Raw genomic sequence first — 12,748 nt, forward strand, 5'->3', positions numbered from 1 at the left:
AGAGAGAGTAATGTTATATAGTACAAATTAACCCTGGTGTCACTATGTAGCCCTGGTTGGTCTGTAATTCATAAAAGTTATCCTATATTAGTCTGCTGAGTGCTAGGATAGTAAGCACCCAACTCTGTCTCTGGCTCAGCCACCAATGTTAACATTTTATTTAACTTTTAAAATTTTCTTTTAAACTTAGCTACTATTACTTATGACCAGTGGCAAGCAAGTGCTATAACTTTAAAAATCCATGACTATAATTTGGCTGGGAATGTGAATGTAATCAGGGAAGAAGGAAACCAGCAAGAAGGTTGAAGAGGAATGAATAGATAGGGAGGGGGTTCATATGAGCAAGGTATGATAATATATAAGTATGAACATGTCACATTGAAACTTATTATTCTGTATGCTAATTAAATATTAATTGAACAGAAAAACTATAAAAACACAAAAAGAAATTTGGTATTTTCTTCCCCCAAATCAAGTGTTATATACTTCTCAAGGTTACCTTTGTCAAGATCATCTAGAAATGAAGCACCACCATATTATATGGTCGATCTACAAGAAAGTCAAAAGCATGCATATGTCTGATTTCAAAGTGACTATTATATATGTAACGGATAGGTAACGCCCATTGAATTCTCAACTTGCTTGTCCTGTTTTCACTGCACTGTTCCTGTTGGAACAGTGATGGTTGGCTAAGGTGTGTATTATCCAAAAGGGACTTATGTTTTTTTGTTTTTGTTTTTCTTTGCCAAAATAATATGGAAAATACTCAAGTCATGTCTCATATCCTGACAAGGGTTTTAAGGAGGAAGTCTTCTCCTAATTGTCTTTCAAATCACTTTATGTCAAAGATTTATATGCCTTCATGTGTGTGAAGGAGGATCAAATAGAAGGATCACGTCTCAAAAGCAACAGTTCACTTAAGAAAGTTTGACATTTAAAAAGGCTGGGTGGATGGCTCAGTAGATAAAGGTACTGAAATACAAAGCCTGCAGGCCTGGGTTTAATTCCCTGGTACCCATGTAAATCCAAATGCATAAAGTGGTACAAACATCTGAAGTTTGTTTGCAGTGGCAAGAGGCCTTGGCACCCATAAGCTTCTTGTTCCTCCCTTTTATGAATAAGTAAAATATCATGAGATTTAGAAATATCTTTTTATATAAAATATGGCTGAAAAGTATTGACATGTCTGTTCGGTTTTATTCCCAAGTACTGAAAATACAACTGACAAATGCTTAGGAAGGATTAACTCCTTATTCATTCATACATTCTGCTAACTTGCAAGGGATGGCTTTGTTAATGATTGGCATGAAGTAAATGAAGGTGCTGTGAGATGTAAATGTAAGTGGATGATTTAGAGGTGAAGAATGAGGTACAATTGGTAGGTCCTCTTAATGTCCTCTCCAGGAAGAAGCTAGAACTCTCTCAAGCCTTAGACTTATTCCTCATCCCAGGCTCTTAATCTCCTGGACTTGTTATTATAACTGCACACATACTCCAGCACTGAAACTTACCTTTTAATTCAGATTTTAACCTATCTAAATTCTAAGTAAATGAATCTCATGAAAGAGTAGAACCTTTAAAGAACAACCTATAGAGATACCAACAAACCCAATTATTCCTTTACTGAGCATCTACCCAAAAACCTTCAAACCACAGGCCAGAGAGATTTGCTCAACCATGTTTGTAGCAGCTCAATTTATAATAGGTAAGACCTGGAATCAATCCAGATGTCCATCACTAGAAGAATGGATAACTAAGATGTGGTATATATACACAATGGAATTCTACCCAGCAGTAAGAAAAAATGATACAAAGAAATTTGAGGAAAAATGGATGAACCTGGAACAAATCATTCTCAGTGCACTTACCCAGTCACAGAAAAAAAAATCACCACATAGCCTCACTCATCTACAGCACCTAACCTGAATCTACCCAAGGTACCTTACATATCCACCAAGCATCTCATGGACTAGATACTAGGATAGGCAGGGAGGGTGGGGACGGCATCGAAGGGGTGGGAAACACTAATCTCGACCCAAATGGCAATGGTACCATAAAAATCTACATCCTAAAAGGCAGACCAAATGGTTGAACTTTCACCAGGCCCTTACAGGAAACACCTGAATCACATGACACTGGAGAGTGTAGGATCAAGTCTAACCTAAATTTTCTACATCTTCCTTCCCTCCCTCTCCCCCTCCCTTTCTCTCTCCCTCTCTTCCACCTTTAACTCTTGTATATTAGTTATATTTTTTCCACATTTTCTTAGTGGACACTCACCTGTAACTCCCAGTACATAGCATGGGGCTATCATCCACAATGAGCTTTGATCAGAGAAACCTACAAGGTTTCCAAAAAGAATGACAGATTTCTGTCAGAGTACTTGATGACCCACCAAAGGTTAAGGTAAGGTAAGACCCTATTATTGAAGACACCATATGCAGCTGACACGTAAAATGGAACTGCATGGCTGGAAGCCAGGAGAGAGTCAGTCCCCAGACAGTCAGCATGTCTAGTGCCAGAAGGTGCTACATGCGTGACTGGGGGAAATGACCAACACCTGTCCAAGCAACTCATGGTATAACCTACTTAGCAACAAATAAGCGGTTGTGATGCCCACACAAATGCAATGGTGACACACAGCCATGGTGGGGAACTAATTGCTCTTGATTTGGCTAACTGATCCCCTCAGCGGTATGGAACCCATAGCCTGAGCTGGGAAACAAGTCAGAACCATATCCAAACATGAGCCCATTCTCCAATATCAAGCTATCATCAATCATGGGCTACAAGAGAGCCTACACCTATTAAACTCTCTATAAAAGAAAAAAAAAAAAAGTAAGGGTTATTTCATTTGTCCTGGAGCTAACTTACTCTCCATTGGAGAATCTGTTTCTCTTTTTCAGGTAGATGCAGATGCTAAGGAGAGCGCCACCCCATCATACCTCAAAAGGACCCCTGCTGAAACTAAGGAAAATTAGTGAAACTAGCAAGGTTGCTGTTTTCCTCATGAACCAGATACCAGCACAAGGGGGAAGGAGACTAACACAGAGAAAAACCAACTCCTACGAAATCAGAGAGCCAGAGCCTCAGAGGCCCCCAACACCTCATCACTGAAGCAGGCAAAAATGAACCCAACATGACTCAGGGAAATTTTGAGGAAGAGGGGGTGGAAAGAATGTCAGAGCCACATGTTGGGTCAGGATATGCAGAGACATTTATCGTACCAATAACTGTGGGCTAACTCCACAATGAACGACCCATATACCTCAACAAGGAGGGGCCAATGGGGAGGGGGTAGGTCATGGATGAGCCTAATAATGGTACCAAACTGCCTGTATTTGCTGAATAGAAAACTAATTAAAAGAGAGAGAGAGAGAAAGAGAGAGAGAGAGAGAGAGAGAGAGAGAGAGAGAGAGAAAGAGAAACCTATAAATAAAAATTTTTAAAAAGTGTTTTAATGTAGATAAAAAGACATACCAGTAATGAAAAGCATGCAAATAACTACCTTTACACAAAATAAATGAAGTATTGATGAATTTACTCATGTTACATCTTGTTAAAATTGTTGGAGAAACTTCACTAAGAAGATAAGTTGGTAAGAATCTAAGTATCTATGCTGCAAAGTTTAACTGAATTCACTTTAGTCAATACGAAAGGTCCAAACAAATTGGTCCTGCAGCAGCAAGGACACTTGTGTAGGGAACACTTTGAGAAGAGATTAAAAAATACCTCTTCATAATTTTGAACCAACAAAATAGTCCCACAAATGTTCCACAGTCCAAAATTTCAAAGTATGTACACTAAACTGCAGGAGTGGCTTTAAAATTTTTTTTTGGTTTATTTTTATTTATTTATTTGAGAGAGACAGACAGAGAATGAGGCAGAGAGACAGAGAGACAGAGAGAGAGAGAGAGAGAGAGAGAGAATGGGCATGCCAGGGCTTCCAGCCACTGCAGATGAATTCCAGATGTGAACCCACTTGTGCATCTGGCTAACGTGGGTCCTGGGGAATTGAGCCTTGAACCGGGGTCCTTAGGCTTTATAGGCAAGAGTTTAACCACTAAGCCACCTCTCCAGCCCAAGAGTAGCTTTTTTAAAGTCAGCTGTTTTATTTATTATTATTTCATGTCTTTTGTTTCTCAAGGTAGGGTGTCACTAGCTGAGGCTGCCCTGGAGTTCACTATGTAGCCTTGAACTCAAGGTGTTCCTCCTACCTCTGCCTCACAAGTACTGGGATTAGAGGTATGCACCACCATGGCTGGCTCAGAGCTAGCTATTTCTTATGTACCCTACTTTGTGCTGAAAGTCATCAGCCATCTTTTTATTTAATGGTGACTAACTACAGTAGCATATCAAAGGACGGGTTTACACATCACAATGCATTTTATGTGCGCACCACAGAAACTAATTTATTATTAAAATCATTTTATTTTATGCAATATTTTTAAATTGAATATAGAAAGAAAAGGAAAAAAAATGTGATTTTAAAGGACATCTACAATTTTATTTAGCTGGTAGGTAGAAAAGGGATGAACTCTTCGTAGGACAAAACTATTCTATAATGTAGAAAACAAAACCTTAATTATAAAATAGGCAAAGAAAGCAAGATCATTCCCACTTGCAAAAAATTGCCTGGTTGACATTTTGGAAATCAATATGTAGACTCCTAAAAAAACCTGACTATAGAGTTACCAACAGACCCAGTTATTCCCTTATTGGGCACTTACCCTAAGATCTCCATGCCTCAGTTCAGAGAAATTTGCTCAACCATAGCTGCTCAATTCATAATAGCTAAGAACTGGAATCAATACAGATGCCCATCATTAGACGAATCTATAACCAAGATGTGGTATATCTACACAATGGAATTCTATACAACAGTAAGGAAAAATGGCACAATGAAATTTGAAGAAAAATAGTCGAACCTGAAACAGCTTATTCTCAGCAAACTCACCCAATCACAGAAAGATAATTGCTGCATAGCTCCTAACCTGAATCTACTCAAGTCGCTGACATACCTACCAAGCATCTTGAGGACTGGACAATAGGGAGGGTGGGGAGGGAGGGGAGGGTAATGGAGGGAGTGGGGGACACCAAACTGGACCCAAAAGGCAATGGTACTATACAACTCTACATCCTAAAAGACAGACCAAATGGTTGAACCTCCACCAGGCCCTTAGAGGGAACATCTGAATCTCAAGGCCCTGGAAAGGGTAATAATAAAAAATGACCATTATCTCCTCCTGTTTATGCTTCTCTCTCTCACTCTCCCTTTCCCCTCTCACCTCTTTATCTCTTTTATATCACTTATCCTTTCCTCCTTTCTCTTGTTGGATACTGACCTGTAACTCATGGTACCAGCAGGTGTTTATCATTAACAATAAATTTTTGATCACAGAGATCTACAGGGTCTCCAAAAAGAAGACAGATTTATGTCAGAGCACTGGATGACCCAGCATAGGTTAGGGGTAAGACCCTACTGCTGAAAACACCATACACTGTTGGTACGTATCATGGAGTGACATGGCTGGAAGCTGGAAGAGAGTCAGTCCCCAGACAGTTAGCATGTCTAGTGCCAGAAGGTGCTACATAAGCAACTGGGGGATAATGACCAATATCTGTCAAGGCAGTGCATGGCCTAACCTACTTAGCAGTAAACAATCTGATGTGATGCTCATACAAGTGCAATAGTAGTGTATAGCCATGGTGAGAAACCAACTGCTCTTGATTTGGCTAACTGATCTTCTCAGTGGAACAGAAGCCATAGCTGGAGCTGGGAAACAAGTCAGAACCATATCCAAAAATGAACCCACTCTCTGTAAAACTCTCTCTAAAAAAACAATGGTTATCACATTTACTTGGTGCTAACTTTACTCTCTGTTGGAGAATCTGCTTCTCTTTTTCAGATAAATGCAGATCCTAAGGAGAGAAACAATTCATACCTCAAAAGGGCCCTAAAGGGCTGGAGAGATGGCTTAGCAGTTAAGCACTTGCCTGTGAAGCCTAAGGACCCTGTTTGAAGGCTCAATTCTCCAGGACCCATGTTAGCCAGATGCATAAGGGGGCGCAAGAGTCTGGAGTTCATTTGCAGTGGCTGGAAGCCCTGGCATGCCCACCCTCCTCTCCTCTCTCTCTCTCTCTCTCTCTCTCTCTCTCTCTCCCTCTTTCTCTCTCTGACTGTTGCTCTCAAATACATAAATAAAAATAAACAAAAAAAAAATTCAAAAAGGGCCCCAGATGAAACGAAGAATAATTGGGGAAATATGCAAGAATGCTGTTTTCTTGGTGAACCAGCACAAAGGTGAAAAAGATAGATACAGAGAATAATCAACCCCTACCAAACCAGATATCCAGAGACACAGAGGCACTAAATATCTCAACATGGAAGCAGACCTAATATGATCCCAACATGGTTCAGGGAAAATTTGTGGAAGAGGAGTAGAAAGAATGTCAGAGCCACACATTGTGTCATGACACATGAAGACATTTCCTCCTACCCAAAACTAAAGGCTAACCCAACAATGCATGACCTATATACCCCAACAAGGTGGGTCACTGTGGAGGGAGGAGAACAGGGAGGATGCAAACAATGGTACCAACTTGACTGTATTCACTGACTATAAAAATTAAAAAAAAAAAATACCTGGTTGTATACTCAGTGAATCACAACAGTAAATTGCTGTGGATATTAAAGTAATAGCTATTTTTAAATTTACTCTGATAAATATGGGAGGGACAGAAACCCATGAGGAAATGCCAACATACCCAGCAAGCATCTTGAGGACTGGACAATAGGATGGGTGGAGAGGAAGGAGAGGGCAAGGGAAGGAGTGGGGGACACAAATCTAGACCCACATGGCAATGGTACCATAAAATTCTACATTCTAAAAGGCAGACCAAACGGTTGAAGCTTCACTAGGCCCTTAGAGGGAACACCTGAGTCACAAGGAACAGGAGAGGGTACAATAAGACTGACCTTATTCTTCTACTGCTTCTCTCTTTGTCTTTTTTTCTCTCTAACTCTTTTATATTTCTTATCTTTTTCTTCCTTCTCTTGTGGGCACTGACCTGTAACTCCCAGTACCAGCAGGTGGCTATCATCCACAATGAGCTTTTGAGCAGAGAAACCTACAAGGTTTCCTAAAAGAATGACAGATTTCTGTCAGAGTACTTGATGACCCACCAAAAGTTAGTGGTAAGACCCTACTGCTGAAGACACCATATGCAGTTGACACATAAAATGGAATGGCATGGCTGGAAGCTAGAAGACAGTCAGTCCCCGGACAGTCAGCACATCTAGTGCCAGAAGGTGCTACATGGGCGACTGGGAGATGATGACCAATATCTGTCCAAGCAACTCATGGTCTAGCCTACTTAGCAGCAAATAACCTGTTGTGATGCCCACACAAGTGCAATAGTGGCACACAGCCATGGTGAGAAACCAACTACTCTTGATTTGGCTAACTGATCCACTCCGTGGAATGGGACCCATAGCTGGAGCTGGGAAACAAGTCAGAACCATTTTCAAAAATGAGTCCACTCTCCATTATCAAGCTTCTACCAATTGTGGGCTACCAGAGGGCCTACACCTATTAAATTCTCTCTTAATAAAGGGGTTATCCCATTTATCTGGTGCAACATTTACTCTCCATCAGAGAATCTGCTTCTCTTTTTCAGATAGATGCAGATCATAAGGAGAGAACCACCCCATCATACCTCAAATGGGCCCCAGGTGAAACTAAGAAAACAAGCAAGGGTGCTGCTGTTTCCTTGGTGAACCTGGTACCAGCACAGCACAAGGGTGAAGGAGATCTACACAGAGACCAATCAACTCCTACTAAATCAGATATCCAGAGACACAGAGACTCCCAACACCTCATCACTGAAGCAGATCTAAAATGAACTCAATATGGCTCAGGGAAATTTTGCAGAAGAGGGGGCAGAAAGAATGTCAGAGCAACAAGTTGAGTCATGATATGCAGAGACATTTCCTCCTACCCATAACTGTGGGCTAATTCAACAATGCATGACCCATATACCTCAACAAGGAGGGAAAAGGGAAGGGGGAGGACAGGAAAAAGGCTACAAAGGTATCAACTTGACTGTATTCACTGAGTACAAAACTAATTAATATAAAAAATAAAAAATAAAACCAATTCTTGGAAGAAGCCTGGTGTGGTGGCACATGCCTTTAATCCCAGCACTTGGGAGGCAGAGGTAGGTGGATCACCATGAGTTCAAGGCCACCCTGAGACTACATAGTGAATTCCAGATCAGCCTGAGCTACAGTGACCCTACCTCAAAAACACAAAAAAATAGAACAAAACAAAACAAAACAAAATCTTGGAAAAGATAAAGGATCAAGGATAAAGGGACGGGTGATACTGCAAAGATATTAGCCACTACTTGTGTGCCCACAAACTTGAAAACACACATGCACACATGTACACTTGTCACATGCACACATGTATGTATGTATGTATGCTGCATGCACACATGTCAAAAGAATTTTACATGTGGATTTTAAGAGGTGCATGAATTTTTCACATAACAATGTCCATATTTTAAGCAAATGTTTGGGGCATTAGAATAGTCTATTCTCATTTGAGTATAAGTATACAACAATACACCAGAAGCTTCATTTTTTAGCTTTTAAAGTACTCAAATACTCATTATTATAATATTTGAAGATATTGTCTTTAAATGATCAGTGATGTTAACTTTAAGTGGGTGAAGCAGTCAGGTGTCCAGTCATTTGAACATGCAGTGTCTTAGCAATTTTTCCAGTCATGTAAGTGTGCCTACAATGCAGTGGCCAACAGTGTCTTATGCTGCAAAACAATATTATTTTGGATGTGTTTACAGCACTACTGCCTCTTGAAATCTAGAAGTATGGTTGCAGACCCTTCAAATGTGGGAAAGCTAAACCCATTCATTGGTAGGTCACATACTAATATCTTAGCATTACACATGTACATACAATGAAAACGTCTGTCTTCGTATCTCAATAGTACAGCTACACAATTAAACAAATAGAAAAGTAACTTTAAATCAGGCTGCAAGGTTACAATGGGACAAATCTGCAGAAGCATTCTGGCCATAGCAATGGATTCTTAGAGTGAAATTATTCACTGATGTGGTAAAGGAAACAGCAAATGCTAACTATGCTTTGATCCTGCCATTTCTTTAAAGGATAGAACAAAATATTCGCAGAGACCTTTCAAATGTAATTTTGATAGAGTGTCCAGGTTCAGCTTCGACCACCCACTCACAATTCAATGAGTCTTTATAGTACCCTGGCCATCCTGGGGAGAGGATCACGCCACTTGGAGCTGAAAAGTGTCCACCACATGGAGCTGAGAAAGAAAATCAGAGAACAAGAAGAATAGACATTCAGAATCAATTGAAAAATTATTGTACTACAAACAATAATTTTACTTTACTTTTTGAAATGCTTTTGAGACAGCATCTGGTTATGTAGCCCTGGATGTACTGGTACTCCTGGTTAAACTGAGGCTAACCACAAAATTATGGCAACCTTCTTGCCTTATCTTGCCACGTGCTGAAATTACAGGCATGAGCCTTCATAGCTTGTCTAATAATAACTTAAATGTACCTCTGAACATATGTATTCAGTGCTAGTTTATATTAGTCTAAGGTAAAGATAAGACTATTTACTTACTTCTGGTAATAAATGATTAGTTTTAATTTTAAAGAGGTGATTTGCTTTAAAACTGTGGCATGGCTAAAGCTTAGTATGTCAGCTAATAAACTGATCATCCAGATCCAGATGTCTCTGATATATTTCCCATAGAGACATACTTGCCTTTTCATCATGTTCTACATCCCCACAGTTTGACAAAAGTATAAACTGTAAGCATTGCTTTCTCTCTCTAGTTTTCTCATTTTTGCTATCAAATCCTGCCATTTGATCCCTCATGCTCTTTATGCTTTTAGATTCCTTTCTTCCAGAGTTGATACAACAATTTACCATCATCATCAATTCAGTGACATGTGTGCTCTTTCTAAACTGCTGATTCATCTCCACCTTCAGTTAGGCTGTTAAAACAACATCCTTTGTATCCTAGTTTATCATACTGCTTTGTAAACATGCAGTGACTTTGATACTCATGTATTCACATCTGACTTTTTTTGTGTGTGTGTGAAAGAGAAATCTCTGTTTATTATTATGTTTTTTATTTTATTTAATTGTCTGCATTCCCCTAAACTGGACCCTGAAAGAACATACTACAAGCACATGGTGGTTCCAATGATTTATGTACTTACTATATCCTGCTCATCATTTGTGGAGCTAGGTGCACTACTTACAGAGAGAGGTACATGCATTTCCCAAGATTGGAAAGTCTCAAAAACATTTTCAGGTCAAGTTTTACAAAACAGACGTCACAGCTCTTTCCATTCTGTTATTTCCTGACTTAGAAAATGAAACTTCCATCTATCCAAAAGCATCAGCCAGAAAGTTCGATGTTTCCATTTTTCCTGTCTACATTACTTTAACCATTTCTTTCTATATTCAATTCATCCTGAAGCTCACTCTTCTACTCCAGTTCTAAGACTGAAGTTTAGATGAGTACAGTCTTATCCCTGGAGTACAGAAATCACAGAATTACCTTTCTTACTAGTTCTTGCACCCACAGTAACTATCACCCATTCTATTGCCAGAGTGAGTATTTTATCCCACAGATCTTAGTATGCCCGTGCTGCAATGGTTTCTTCCTGTAGCTACTCGCTGCCATTTCCCTTTCATTCTACATACACATTGGAAAAAAAGAAGAGTTTGCAATGTAGAAATTACTAGGAAAGAAAATAAATAGGTAAATGTATTCTGCATCAACATTTCAACATAAAAGAAACTACTCCCTTTGACTTACTAGTTCATATTTTATTGATTGATGCATTTTTGAATATTTCATTTTTATTTATTTATTTGACAGAGAAAGAAGGGGAGAGAGAGAGAGAAAGAGAATGAGCACACCAGGGCCTCCAGACACTGCAAATGAACTCCAGGTGTGTATGCCCCCTTGTGCATCTGACTAAAGTAAGTCCTGGGGAATCAAACCTAGATCCTTTGGCTCTGCAGGCAATCACCTGAAAAGCTAAGCCATCTCTCCATCCCTTGATTGATGTATTTTTAAATTCCCTTTTGAAAATTATTTTATCCAGACATGGTGTTACATGACTCTAATTGCAGTAGAACTGTAAGTACAGAAACTACATTGGTTATATATCATGACGATGTCTTAGAAACCTTTCTCTGATGTGTGTGTGTGTGTGTGTGTGTGTATAAATTTTTACATATGTTTTTCTTTCTATTTTACCTTTAAGAATTTCTAACATCTCTTACTCTGGATACCACAACACAACTTGTCATTCTTTAAATAACTTCAAATGTCTAAATTAATAGTAAATATGAAAAAATATATGAAATATATATATGTATGACTATAAATGTCCTATGAAGTAAAAATTTTTGTTTGTTTTTCTTTTGTTGTTCTTGTTTTCTGTTTGCCTCAAACTTGTCATCTTTCTGCCACAAACTAGTGCTGGAATTTCAATTCAGATGAGGTCCACCTCATTTGAATTGAATAAAGTATTTTCTATGAGCAATTGCCAAATTTGTTATTTGTATGAGATAGAATATTCATTAGAAAACGAAATTATTGTCCTTATCAGAATTTAATATTGTTTCCTAAAAAGCTTTCTAGGGAGAGCATTTTCATGAGGATGACTTACTATTCTTAATTATGATAGCAGATAATTTGGCTTCCTATAGGATTATTATGTATTTCAAAAGTGAAATGCTGTTCACTATAGTCATTTCAATTAACATAATTTAAAAGATAGAGCTAAGTACTTTCCAGAGAGAATGTCCTCACAATAGGAAAAGTACTTAGAAAAAAACTTTATTATATCCTCAATTCTTTTTGTCCTAAGGGGAAAAAAAAAAATGTGCACTCACTCAAATAATCATTACATGAGGTAATTAGTCATAAAATTAACAATTGAGTAATGGGCCATAAAGTAGTTAATAGTAAAGTACTGAATACCCAAATGTATTATGATCAACTCCACTGTTCAGTGTGAGGGAGAGAGTTGAGAGGTACTTTTAAAAGCATTGTAACAGGTCATGTATTCCAGCACTTGGGAGGCAGAGGTAGGAAGATCGCTATACATTAGAGGCCACCCTGTGACTACATAGTGACATCCAGGTCAGCCTGGGCTAGAGTGAGACCATACATCAATAAATAAATAAATAAATAAATAAATAAATAAATAAATAAATATAAACAAAAAATACATCATGACAAAGCCATGTGTGGGAGCATAATTCTTAAGTCCCCACACTGAGGAGACTGATATGGGGGGGTCGCACTGAGTTGGAAGCCAAACTGGGTTTACAAATTGAAATCTAGGTCAGCCTGGGCGAGCGTGTGATTGTGCCTCCAAATAAGAACAACAGCAATAATAATAACATAAAGGTGCTATTTGTGGGCTAGGGAGATGGCTCAGTGGTTAAAAGTGGTTGCTTGCAAAGCCTGATGACCAGGATTCTCAATACCCATGGAAATCCAGATCCTCATAGTGGCACGGACATCTGGAGTTTATTTGTATCTGCAAGAGGTCTTGGCATGCTCATTCATTCTTATTCTCTCTCTCTCTCTCCCCCTCTTTCTACCTCTTTCTTCTTGCAAGCAAATAAATATGTTAATTTTAGGAGGAGGCC

At 38.9% G+C, this 12,748-nt stretch overlaps 1 protein-coding gene across 7 annotated transcripts in view; it reads right to left on the reverse strand.

Annotated features, from left to right (window-relative positions):
- Nucleotides 1-12,748, reverse strand: part of Csmd3 (CUB and Sushi multiple domains 3) — a 1,124,273-nt gene that overhangs the window by 413,083 nt on the left and 698,442 nt on the right. For all 7 annotated transcript variants that reach the window (XM_045143269.1, XM_045143267.1, XM_045143265.1 and 4 more), the window contains one exon: nt 9,221-9,359. In XM_045143269.1, the coding sequence (XP_044999204.1) occupies nt 9,221-9,359 (139 nt within the window). The remainder of the gene's footprint in view (nt 1-9,220; nt 9,360-12,748) is intronic.

The sequence above is a fragment of the Jaculus jaculus genome, chromosome 2, assembly GCF_020740685.1.
Source record: "Jaculus jaculus isolate mJacJac1 chromosome 2, mJacJac1.mat.Y.cur, whole genome shotgun sequence".
Classification (NCBI taxonomy): Eukaryota; Metazoa; Chordata; class Mammalia; order Rodentia; family Dipodidae; genus Jaculus; species Jaculus jaculus.